At 36.8% G+C, this 13,582-nt stretch overlaps 1 protein-coding gene across 1 annotated transcript; it reads left to right on the forward strand.

The window, feature by feature from the left end:
• Positions 1–6,673: 6,673 nt before the first annotated feature.
• LOC144634574 (uncharacterized) lies at positions 6,674–12,978 on the forward strand. The gene is made up of 6 exons (XM_078493578.1): positions 6,674–6,726; positions 8,519–8,876; positions 9,598–9,747; positions 10,145–10,261; positions 10,535–10,912; positions 12,341–12,978. Exons 2-6 carry the CDS (start codon positions 8,549–8,551, stop codon positions 12,976–12,978), a joined length of 1,611 nt encoding a protein of 536 aa, XP_078349704.1. The 5' UTR covers positions 6,674–6,726; positions 8,519–8,548.
• Positions 12,979–13,582: the final 604 nt, after the last annotated feature.

The following is a 13,582-nucleotide window of genomic DNA, read 5'->3' on the forward strand; positions in this document are numbered from 1 at the left end:
CCCCCTCCTGTTATTTTTTAATGGTCCGCCCCTTATAAAATATTGTATCATAAAAAAATGAAATAAGAAAGATTGTTGATTTTATTGTTGTCGTTTCTTTATACCAAAAGAGACACGAAAATTTACTGATCCCGCATGACTAATTATTTGCTAAGGAAAAACTTTGTAGTGATGTGGCATGAATTTTCTGTACGGGGAGAACGTTCAAAATCTCACCCTAAAATTTCTTCCACGATTTTTGTCTTTTTCTCCAGTTTTCTGCCTAATCTCGGCTTTAAGCGCTCCGGTTTATGGCTTGGATTATACTAGTTACAGTTCCAAAGCAATAAGCTTGCGAGAATCTTCTCCGTTCTTTGAATAGTCCATTTCTTACACACTTGACCATTTCTAAAGATAACCGATTCCAATCCTTAAATGTGCAGCTTTGAATGCAAGGCGTAACGCGGGACGATAAAATAAGGAGAGAATAAATAACTGATAGCTTCTCAGACTGTATAAAAACCCGTTTTTGTCAATTCCGAAACAGACCGCACTCAAAAAATGCTTGCTACTGCTGCACAAAAGCATCCTGCCTTGCGAATAGAATAAAAGGTTCTCTTGGTTCTCCGGTCGAAAATAACTCGTTTTTTTTTTTAGAATTCAGTGAGGGTTCGGTAAGTTGAAACAAAATTCGCTTGTTAGTTTACCAATAACTGAAGTTCAGTTTTTTTTTCCAAAAGCAAAACGTTTGGAAAAGACAGAAATATGCAAGATGCTACATGTCGGCGCGACAAAAAGTCGCCGGTTGTCTTTGATTAATCTTGAAGGTTTAACACGAAAACATCAATACCTCCGTTGCTTAACGAAAATGACAATCACGAGATCAAAACATGGATTTTATCTGTAAATTTTTTTAAGGAAATTATCCACCAAGGTCATGGCCTCGGGGACTATAATTTAAAATTCCGTCAAAGCGCAAACAAAATTAATTAGACGATAAAACAAACACGATTCTGAGTGTCACGCAAACTGAACAGACAAAAATAGTGCTACACGGGCAAATACGGTTACGTTCAGATAGGTTTATGGCCTAATTGCCTAAACTTTAACTGGGGCTAACTATACTGCGCTTTGTAAGAAAAAAATTAAAATAAAGTTAAAATAAGGGGTTATTGCAGAAATTTTCATCGTGTTTACTGTCGTGCACGTAAGTCCATGCCAAAATATTTTTCACGGTTTCTACTGACTCAAGTACTCTTATTTATTATTAAATTTTCACGTATGGACTAAGATTGCCAATCAAAATACGAAAATTTGGATTCGTGCATTTTAACAGTGAACATTAGAGATTTGAATATTGTTAAAAATATATAAACCTCATCATGATAAAGTTGGCGTCACGGGCACGCATGGACCCCACCCTTCGCTCGGGTCCTTGGCTTACCTCACGAGGTAGGATCCTCGGTCTTGAATCTGGTTTATCTTTGACTAAAAAAAAGGCACATGCCATTCTCAACTTAAAACAATTTGCAATGTAGCCAGTTCATTTTCTTGTGGGTACAACTTAAAGAAAACGAATTCTAAAAACTTTTTATTCTATTAATGATTACTGTAACGCCTGACTGTGACGTTGATTGGGATAACTGCGGCATCGTTTTTTCCGAAATGCTGCAGACGCTCCAAACAGCTCGTATTATTATGTGAGGATGCATAATCAGTCGAGCCGTAATCCCCCCCCCCCCCCCTCAAAAAAATAATAAAAAGAGAGATATAGGGAAATCCTTTCTATAAGTCAAATTAAGAGAGAGTCAAGGGGACTTTTTTGTCGGCCGAACAAAGGAACTACTTGATGAAACATGTTGTTACTAGAGGGAGTCTGGTAAAAAAAAAAAAAAAGAAGACGAAAAATAGTTGACATAATTCAGTCACAGTTTGTATTCGTATTGCGTGACAGATACCACTGGACCGTGAAGACTGCTAACATGGCAACAACGAACTGTAACAGTATCTGTTTATGGCCTGCACTGAACAGTGCTTTAAAAGGAAGTATTGCTGGATGTGATGTGGTGGATTTATTTAAATACTAAGCTTCAATTGCGTTAAGGATATAGAAAAATTTACCACACAACGAACAAAACGCAGCCAAACATCACGAAGGATTGTTGAATGAGGACACTGAGGTAAGCGAATTTCAAAATGTTTACGAATGCTCGACTGGTTTTTATTCAGTTTATCTCAACATTTCGCTCAGACAAATATTTGCCTCATTCTTCTTATCTTACGTCGCCCAAAAACGCGAAGGGGGATTTGTATTGTCAAATTCTTTGCGAATGCGAAGGCGGCAACCTTTCGAGTGTTGACCTAATTTGCATATTGGATCATGGCGGATAGTGTATTTTCGCTAACTTCGGGCATGCTCTAATTTACTGCTTTAAAAGATCCAAAAAAAACTAAACGGTAAAAAACTAAAACCATCCTTAAACTTGCCACAGAAGGTTTTTCTTTTGAGATTCATTGCGTACCACATGCATTTTTTGGCGAGTTTGTTTGATGTCCCAACGATCACTCTTCAGAGAGGATTTAGGTACACTTATTTAAAAAAATATATTAAATTTGTGAGCAGAAATAATGGACCGCTTTCACTGTCATTCAATTACAGAAGCATCAATCAAACTGAACCTGTGTGGAAATCATTTCAAACTGTCGCCTGGCTGACTTGACAATGCCACAAATTGTGTCAATTTGCGAAAATGTTTTGAAGAAAATACTGCAAATTGTTTTAATCTTTTTTCTCTTAAACAAGTGAATATTACAGTAAATGAATATCCTTGGCATGTGTATCGAACTTGGGTCTACCAATATACAAAGTATGGGCGAAATCATATTTGGGCTCTATGACCGAGTTTTTGACGATCATCTATGATTTTTACTGGCTTTAACACTTAACATGTTGTTTGAACAAATCTCGTGCTCCTTTATATCATAGTAAAATTGCGTGGCATTTTCCAACAGTTCTGCCTTAAAACGGAACGTTTTGCTATAAAACGGGACATTTTTTTCATTTCATAACTTTTGGACGCAAAATGCAATAAATTAACGTTTTGATGATTGGCTGACAAGCCACGCCCCTTTTATACCGGAAATTGTTGTTTAACAGGTGTTTTTACAAAAGTGCCGAATTGATAAGAGACGCTTGAAGGTGAATTTGTTTTTGAAAAAAGAAGTATTTTTAAAAAGGGTTAACCGACTGATATTTGCCATTAATTTCTGTTTGTTTTTTTGCGAATAAAATAAAGAAATTTGGGTTAAAACATCAATAAGCACTTACATGTAGTAATTTATTACAAATTAAGAAGCCTAATGGGTTTGCTAGGTTGTGTTTATCTGCATGAACAAACAGCGTGCAAGTAAAGTCAAAACATAGCGGAAATAAGAACGACTCGGTGCTGCTCTCCTGAACTAATTCTATAGAAAATTCTTGTGTATGCATTTGTGACATGTTGGACCTTTAACAAAGAAATGATTCTCTCATTTTTTTTTCGTATAATGCTTCAAATCATCTAAAAATGGAAATTTCGTACCGCTTTTAGCTTAGTCGTCCACTGATATTGCACTCCCTAGCTAAAGCGGCTTATGGGTTAAGCAGTGAATATTCATTCGCATTAACCAGCAGATTGCAGGTGAATTTCAAGCATAATTAATCATGTTTTCAAGTTTGTTATTATATCAGTCACGAAATTGTCGATTATAAAGAGAAATCTTCATTGGTACCATGTACCGTTTATAAAACTGCCGGGAATTAGAATGTAAGGTTTGAAACTATTTTATTAAGTTGATATTGAAATGCAGAAGCAAAAAGGAAATTTCAAATGCATATATTCATTTTCTTTTTTTCCTGCTTTCCATTTTCAGATAATGTGTCATGCGTTATTTTTATGCAATTTGGCGTAGTGTGACATAGCTATAGCTATTAGCTAACACCTACAAGGATTCTCACACAAGTTTGTAAAAAGAAGAAAAGGAAAACCAAGTAAATATTTGCCAGGTATTTGATACGAAAAATCTGTCTAAAATTGTGCTTTTTGGAAGTAATGCAGGTTAACTGGTAACATCTGATAAATATAAGTTATCAAATCGACTTATTTAGAAAGAAACACCCAAACGGAAATAGAATTCTTGACTTTCTAGCTTAGGGAACCAGTTACATTTTTTAAATAACCAATGAAATATTCAAGACTTATGGTGAACAACATCAAAAAAAGGTTTACATTTGACACATGTTCAGGGGGAAACATTTCAGTGTCTGAATAATTCAAATTTTCAGCACATCTTTATGTATTCACTTTATCCAACACGCTATTCCTCTTCAGAAAGTAGTTTTTAATTTTGCATGAAAAGCAATTTGCAGAAAAGTCTTCCTCTGGAGCTTGAAGGTTAAGTTAAAAAGGTAAATTCAAATACTAAGATTGCTTCGATACTACAAAACGGCTTATAAAGCAGTGAATAACAAACTGGCGACAAGTATATTTAACGCTTACACAAAACCATATTTTCAGGTTAATAAAAATTGTTATATTACCGACATAAGCAGACGTTTTCATTCCTGTCATGTACCGTTTTAAAGCAGCCAAGGAGTGAAATATTAAGTTCACGACTATTTTGTTAAGCTGATATTAAATGCAGAAGCGGAACGTAATTTCAAAGGCATAAATTCGTCGTCTTTTTTCCTTATTCCAATTTCGGAGTATGTGTTTATGGCTTTACATGTATGCTTAAATGTAGTGCGGAGTAGTTAAAATATGTGTAATGAGACTATTAGCTATCATCTACAAGAATTATGAAGCAAATGTGTTAAGGAAGGAAGGAAATACCGCTACCTTGGAATTATTTACCATTCATTAATATATGAAAAATCTAATTCCAAAAGTCTTATTCAAACCTCCAGTCCATTGTGCAATAACTTAAGCCTTTTGGAAGTTAATCATTTAAAGCCTTTCTAGCGGTCTGAAGCTAAATTTTCCACTAACGAAAAGAACCTAAGTGGTATATTTTTATCAACATTTCTCAAAGTGAAAATGCCACCTCGTTACAATGCTTTAACAAGACATGTTTCCAAACTTAATTATACAACGAGCGCACAGAGGCGTTTGTCCCCTCCCGGTATAATTTTATTGAAAAAAAAAAACCTCCTTTCTGATTTTGGTAGCGGTGTGTATAACTTTATTCGGACAATCGTTCCTTCCATATTTCTTTACCCTTTTTGTCTTTAAACCATCTCGGGTAACATCTGTCATTGTAGAAGGGAAAAGGGATCTAAAAGCTCTTATTTTATAAAGGTCTCTTTATAGTCACGCGAATTGGGTTTTTTAATTCCACGAAATAAACTTAATCGATAGCGAACTGTAGTGACGCTAAAAGGCCAATATTCCGAGAATGTTTTCTTGACAACCAAAACCATATTTATAATTTACATTTTCTGCTTCCGATAAAATATATTTTGAACGCTTTTAATGTAAACCGACAAACTTACCAAAGAAAATTTCTATGATACCGTTAAATTCTCCTAATAAGGGGGCTTAATGTTGGACGGAACATTATATCGGACTCCTTCGGGATCTCATCAAATATGACTGCAATTTATAACAACTAAAAATAGTACAAGAAATTTTGTATATAATGACGAAGAATAATATTTAGCTTCCGAAACTATTCAATGAAACTTGTTATACCGTAACACCATGAAGTAGCTCGCGCGTTTGAAAAATATTTGATAATCCTAAGCTAGAAAACCATCTCTTTTTCGAAAAATACATTTGGCTTTAAAAAAAAAGCAGCAAGTCAATTTCAGTAAACAATGCACGTTCGGTCGACATATATAAAATTGGCGCTCAGTAGTAGAGCGAACGTTTCGAAGGTTTAAAAACTATATGTTATAGTATAATCAGAGAATGTGGCTAACAACTCTTTCTCACACACGCACGTTTAATAAATTATTTCCCTTCAGTTTACAAGAAATATAGTTAAATACAGAAATAACATGTCCGTAGCTTGTAAAATTCCACCCATAACAAAATTGGAGCTCAACATGTCTTCCTAAAATAAATATTAATTGAAAGGGCAGCAACAGCAACATTATTGGTCAAACACTCATACATTCATGTTATAAAAAATAATTTTAAAAATCATGTCTGAAGTCAATTTAAAAAAAAAAGCTTCTGGCACAACAGAAACTTGTTTATCTTATTTTCAACTTTTAAATAATTTGTGAACTCTGAAAAATTAACTAATTACGAGTACTTTAATAATTGATTAGTAATTACCAGCATTTTAGCTTATTCGAGGCCAAGCTTCAATACGATACAATAGTTGTAATTAAACATGATATACTTCAAAGCAAGACCGCTTGTGGGGTCGTGTAGGTAATTATCGAAATGGAAATGAATGTTTATCATCGCAAAGTTAAATTAAATTAAGGCAACAAGACAGCTTTTAGATTTCAATATCAAAACCTAAAAGAACAAAAACCTCATTACGACCATGTTTGCTACCTAAGGCAAGATAATTCTAAGTGGTGGTTAGTAAACTTACCTAAAATTAGCAATTTTAATTCTTGTATAGTTTTTGCCTGCTGATGTTTGTTAAAACATATCTCACCAGTTAACTAATTAAGGAGAGAGTGTTTACCAAACGCGATTCTTTTATTACAGATCGTGGATACTTGAAAAATCGCTGAAACCCACTTTTAAGGTGAGGACGAGTGAATCCTAAAAAACAAGGACTTGAAAAAGAACGAGGTTTGGTCGCGTCACTTTTTAACATCTTTTGTTACTTGCCATCTTAGTTCCTGTCTAATTTTCAAAGTTTGTATTTGAAATGATTCTGTATTTATATTTTTTTTATAAGTTTGATAATTTCAACGATGTCACCGTTAACAGATAGACACCTAGATTGTTCAATTTGTCCAATTTCGCTAATGGAAAATCCTCGTATAATTTTCCATTACCGGTTTATGACGTTTATTGAGTCAGATTCTAGGGACGCTTAAAACCAATCATTTTATATTCTCAAAATGACAAAGATGCATATTCTACAGCGTCTTCTTCAGATTCAAGCATTATTAAATCGGTAGAGAAAGAGCTTGTGGTGTCATTTAAACAAAGTTTCTACGAATTAGATAAGATTTGCTAGTATCGGTGATTTATTACATTGTTGATACGTGTGATTTCGCCTTTTCGATTGTTGTCCTCAAAGGAACCAGGAGTACTCTGCAAAAATTTGAGTCGGGGTATGCAGTGTGCTTCCATCTACCCTAACCCCAATTCAGACCAAAATGTGCGGCTTTCCACCGTTTTGTACACCAGACCTAAAAATCGATACCACTTTTCAGACCAGGACCTACCCTATAGAACTGCTTCGATTTACGTTAACATTTGCGAAACGCTTCAAATTAACATTATTAAAACAATGGTGCATTTTTAGGAATGAAAGCAAATGGAAACCGAAAGCAAAATAAAAATAAAGCCACTGTTCGTCGTAATTCCTCAAAATTGAAAAACTTAAGCGAAAACTTCAATTTTATTACGCTTTCACAGATAAAAAAATGAGAATTTAAGCTTGACAATAAACCTTTATCTGGATAAATTTTAAACGCCGTTTACGGTTCGAAAACGAAAAATATGTTTTTCGTGAACATTAATCTGCTTAACTTTAAAACAATGGTAGAACAAGCGCCATCACTTGAGTCCGTGTTTACTTCAACTTTGTGGCGGCAGCGTTTTAAAAAAGCTTCTTTTTCGGTCGCCCAAATTACACCAGTCCCAACCGGCGTATTCAAATTTCTGTTTTCTGGAGAGCGTTTTCGAAAAGCTCCATTTTCGGTGATCGATAACGCCGTTTGGCCAAACAAGAAAAAAAGGTCGTTTTCCAGATTGGACGGGACCTTATCACTAACCCCTGGGGAATCCAGTGTATTCTGTTTTCCTCGAATCTCGGGCCCCGTCCATAAAATGCGATTGTGCGATCCAAACGTAGTTTGCGGATCAGTGGGCAACTTTGTAAAACGTGACATTATTGTTTAGTGTTTCCCTTATTCAAGCTAACAAGACTGCAGATTAGGCTAACCAGAATGCTAGTCAGGCCAACCGAAGTGCTCATCAGGGTAGCCCTGGCTCGCAAAATATTTATTTAGGTGTCAAAAGTGTTTAGCTATTAAGGACACTGAAATAAGAAGGGTGCTAAGATGAAATTACATAATGGAAATTTACAAATAAACAAAGTTACAAATGTTAAAACTAACCAGACTTACAAGTTGAACTAATATAAGTTGAACAAACACACCCATTCGTTTTATGCTGTCCTTACTAGGAATAAGCATAAGCACAGAAAGGACGAACAATTTTGTTTTTTTGAGCTCATGCTTTTTCCTAGTGAGTAAAGCACAATATCTGTTTACTTCTTTTAACATACTGGTCGCACTGATATCTATCCTTAAAAAAGATGTAATAAATGTTAATTCTAAAGCGATAGTTATTTCTTTCAGTGGTCTCCTCTTGGTAAAGAACTGTAAGAAATGGCCGATACGCAGCGAGTTTATATCACAACTTTGGTAGTGTTGTATCAGATTGTCTACGGAGTTCCTGCTCAGCAATGTGGAAGCGAAACCTCCATCTATGGGATGATGTTAAAAGAACACGTCTTTATGAAGATTGGGATATCAAACTCAGCTGCACCTGCATTTGACTGTTTAGAGGCCTGCAACAATGACATTAGATGTCAAAGCTTTAATTATGTCATTTCTAAAGAAATGTGCGAGTTAAACAACCGCACGAAGGAGGCCAGACCTGAAGATTACGTTTCTAACTCTGACAGATATTATTACAGACGTTACAAAGATAGAGGTAAATTTAAAAACGTGCTGCCATATGTAAGGTTAAGTCTACACGGGGGTCAGCGTCCCATTTTGCCGAGCTCGTCCCGGTTTCCCTGGCATTAAGCGACCCAAAGTATTTCTACGAGTCATTTTCACTGTCGAAACTCTCAGAAAAGCAACATCATTTAACATACTTTGCACTTGTGGGAAGTTTCTTGAGGTCTTTCTTGTTCTTCGTATATAATTAAGATTACCTTATTATAGGAAATTAACGCGTCATGAAATTAACGCAAATTTCAAACATTCCGGCGCGTTAATTTTTGTTAACGTTAATTTCCGCACCGTTAATTAAGTGGAGCGTTAATTTCCATGACTTTATTTTCAATTATTTTGGCCCCAATTTCTCGTTACAGTCCAGACGTTCTTAACTCCTAGGAAAAAGCATTATTTTATCAGGGTGGAAATCTGCCGCTATCCCTGATACTGCAGAGAACGCTCGAAGTGGGAAAAGTACCACGAACACGTACATTGTACGCCTACAAGTGTTCAAATAAACTTGTTCCTGTTGTTAACGGCACGTTAATTTCCTTCATTTTGAAATGTTACCCCCTCTTCGTGTTAATTTCCTCTATTGGGAAGTAACTTTTCCTTCAATTCGCGTTAATTTAAGTCGCGTTAATTTCACATACCTTAATTAATACAAGCTTTAATTTCCTATAATAAGGTAATTGATTGGTTTTACTTACCAGTCGCTCTAGGTTCCATCCATGAGCTACCTGCCGAATCGTGTAAAGAAATCAAAGCAAGTGAAGGTGTGGAAGCAGTCAGTGGAAAATACTGGTTCCATTCTATCAAACCTGGAGAGAGTGTACTTGCTTACTGCGACATGGACACTGAAGGTTAGTCGAGTGATAAGCACATTTATAATCATTGGGTCATGTTTTACCCAGCAACTGTAAAATACAACCTTGACATAGGCGACGTACATAAACTTGATGCGGTGTTAAGTACCACGACCTAATCACGTGTCTGTCCAGGATTTTAGTGTTTGTATCTAAGGGCGTTGTAGTACTTTGAAGAGTATCACGTGATATACCCCGTTCAAAAGGAACGGCGTTTCAGTTTCGGAGTAAGACACTAAGGTTTTCATACCTGTGAAGGTACATGTATCAGCATTATTGAATTTCCTAGTTTTCTAAACCCTTATCTTTATTTTGCAAGTAGTTGGAACATAGGTAGATTAGGCGCTGTTAATTAAGTTATTAGTTTCTCATTGTTTACTATTGGATTCTTAAGACATTGATGAATGCTGTGCCTCTATTGATGTCTGTGACGCTAATGCTGTCTGTGAAAATACACGTGGCTCCTACCGCTGTCAGTGTAAAGCTGGATTTACTGGAACTGGATGCAATGGTAGGAATGAACAGCTTCCCTGCTAGAGTCTTCAGGACTTACTTAGTACATTCAGTAGAGTCTTAAGACATAATTAATACATTTTAGATAATTTAACCTGCTGTACTATTAGAAAGCAAACCATGTCGTTTACTACCAAACACTCTTATCATAAAACATTTATTGTAATTCAAGGTTGGGTGTTTTTGTTCTACCTTAAACCCTTCCGAAATCAGGGTTAAAATTGATAACGCCATTTTCTTAATTTTGCATTAACTTTTTACTATTCGACAGAACCATTACTGGCAGTTACGAGCTCCTGTGCGAATCTATTGCTTGAACAAACCAGTACAAGCGGGATCATATTGTCAACTAATAACAGCGACTTCGACTACAACTCTAACCAAGATTACTATTACGACAATGATGTGGACTGCCAGTGGGATTTCGTTTCATCAACAAAGTTGGAACTTACCTTCCTTACATTCAGCACTGAGGTTGATGCGGATTATTTGTATGTGTATGATGGTGATTCGTCGTCATCTCCTCTGATTGGCGCATTCAGTGGTACAACTTTGCCTGCGCCGATTACAAGTTCATCGAACAACCTTCATGTCAGGTTTACATCTGATAGTGCAGAAACAAGCCGCGGCTTTAGAGCAAGTTACCGGGGTAAGACGCATTTTGATCGTATATAACGTCCATGAATTAAATTCAGTGATTAAATGTTCCATTACTTAAATACAATGTAACTCTTCTTCAGGAGTGTAGAAATTTTGATGCAACCGCACCAATCTCATTGATTTTGTCGTTGCTGTTGTTCGTTTTTTGCAATCTCCCATCAAGCCCCTGGTTGTCTTTGCCAACTTCCTAAAGGTGTTGACGATTGCCTTCAAGACATGCTCTTAAAAGGGTTCCACATGTTTGAGAGCGAAGCATGGCAGCTTCAGTTATTTAAATGCATGTTTATCGGAAAAAAATTATTTACGAGTGCTTATACAAGTGTCTGAAGTTGAAACTTGATAATTTTCAAAACATACATACGTTACAGTGGGTATCGGATTTAGCCCTTATATTCATTACGGAATCAAGAGTGAAAAAACAAGGAAATTATATTTGACTGACTTTTAAAACTCTTATTTTGTCCAAAAAACATAACATGCATCATTAAGTCCCGGCGTTTTTGAGAGTTTAAAATTAAGGGTGATCAATATCACATCTCTCTCTTTCTAATATCAATAAACTGATCACCAGGGAAATGAAGAAAAAAAATAGAGAAACGCCAACTAAGAGATATTTTCTTGATGCACTTGTAACGTCTCATTAATAACATCAAAAGAATTATTTGCAGATCAGTTAGGAGAATTAATATTTCAATCTTGGGACTAAAATAATAATAATAATTAATTTTCTTGCAATAACATTACGTGAAATAATCACCACTTGGCCCAAACATGAGGACGATATGCCAACAAGGAAGTGAAAGCATTTGAATTCCTGCGAGTGAAAGTTGGCACCTCACTATTAAATCAAGTATGTAAATGGGAAGGACTACGGAAGTCATTTATTTTACCCCCTCCCCCTCCCCCCTCCCCCTCTTGTAAGACAGGTGTCCGTTTGTGGGACATGATGTGCCATTATTAGACAGAAGAAAAAATGCAAAGTTGAACTTTCTGTTGTTTACTTTTTTTGTTCTCGTCATGTAAAAAATGTAAATACAATTTTAAAGTCCATACGCGGGACGAGGTTACCCTCAGTGTCCGAGCCAGAGGCTCATGTATAAGACGTAGGACTGTACAGATCGAATTGGAATTTAGTAGTGTTGATTTTTGCGGAGGGAGGAAAACCGGAGAACCCGGAGAAAAACCCTCGGAGCGAGGACGAGAACCAACAACAAACTCAACCCACATATGACGCCGGGTCCGGGAATCGAACCCGGGCCACATTGGTGGAAGGCGAGTGCTCTCACCACTGCGCCATCCCCGCTCCCCCAAAATGACTAGATATGCAGAATTTTGACGTCCATTTACAGGAGTATTTCCTGTCAATCTGTGAATTCCTCAAATATATTGTTAATTGTTTTCTCATTGTGGTCGTTAGCCATTACCGAAGGATCCATCCGTCTCATGGATAGTGGAACGCCATTAACTGGAAGGGTAGAGATATTTCACAACGGCCAGTGGGGCACAGTTTGTGGCGGTGGTTGGGATATTAACGATGCAAACGTGGTATGCAAACAACTTGGCTTTCCACACGCCACCCAAGCTTTCAGAAGCGCTTCTCACGGCGAGGGATCTGGGCCTATTTGGATGGCTGACGTAGCATGCTCAGGAAGCGAATCATTTCTTTATGAATGCAGCCATGGCGGATGGGAAGACAACAACTGCACTCATAACGACGATGTCAGTGTGCAATGTTCTTATGGTTCATCTCTTGTTCGATTAGTTAACGGTGGAGCTAGCCATGGCCGTGTCGAGGTTAACTACAACGAAACCTGGGGCACAGTTTGTGATGATTACTGGCATATCAGTGACCCCAATGTGGTGTGTCGTCAGCTCGGCTTCTCCGGTGCTTTATCGGCTTCTTGCTGTGCAGCATACGGCAAGGGTTCTGATCCTATCTGGCTAGACGATGTCCAGTGTGAGGGAGAAGAAACCTCGCTGCTTGACTGTCCTCATAACGAGTGGGGAAGTCACAACTGTGAACATGAGGAAGATGCAAGTATTGTGTGTTACTGAGTCAGTACGCCGTATCTTGTCATGAAAAGGACCGAAAACTGATCGATGATAGAGACAAACCATTCTTTAGTATATATGACAGTTGCTGATTAGCTAATCCCCTTTGCATTAAATTCACAGACTCTCTATCGAGTAAGACACATTTCCTACAATTCAAGGTCTTGTTTAACCCCTTCTCCCGTTCCTTTTACGAGTAACATGGAACATGGTATCCGTATTAAGCTTTTGTTTCAGTAAGCAAGTTTCAAATTTTGGTTGCTGTCAAGTGGAAAATCCTGGAAAGGAGGGCTCCGAAAAAAGAATTTGAGCAGAGAACCTGCACAAAAACGACAAACGTGTCATCTTGCTCACAAGAACAATTTTGCATTTTTTTCGATTTCCCAGGGATTTGCTATTTGAAATCTGTTTTTGCATTTCGTGTGTGTGTGTTTTTCTTTTTTGGGGCTGGAGGGTAGGTTGAAAATACACAAATACACAAAATTGCAAAATACACATATGATTTACCTAGAGAAGTACCCCTTTCTCCTCATTCATTCGTGTACAGGATGGCTTTCAAGCAGCTTTCATTATTCGCTTTTTATATTCATTCCTTGCCTTTTTAAAT

This window comes from Oculina patagonica, chromosome 13 (assembly GCF_052425735.1).
Source record: "Oculina patagonica isolate OP01 chromosome 13, crgOcupat, whole genome shotgun sequence".
In the NCBI taxonomy this organism is placed as follows: domain Eukaryota; kingdom Metazoa; phylum Cnidaria; class Anthozoa; order Scleractinia; family Oculinidae; genus Oculina; species Oculina patagonica.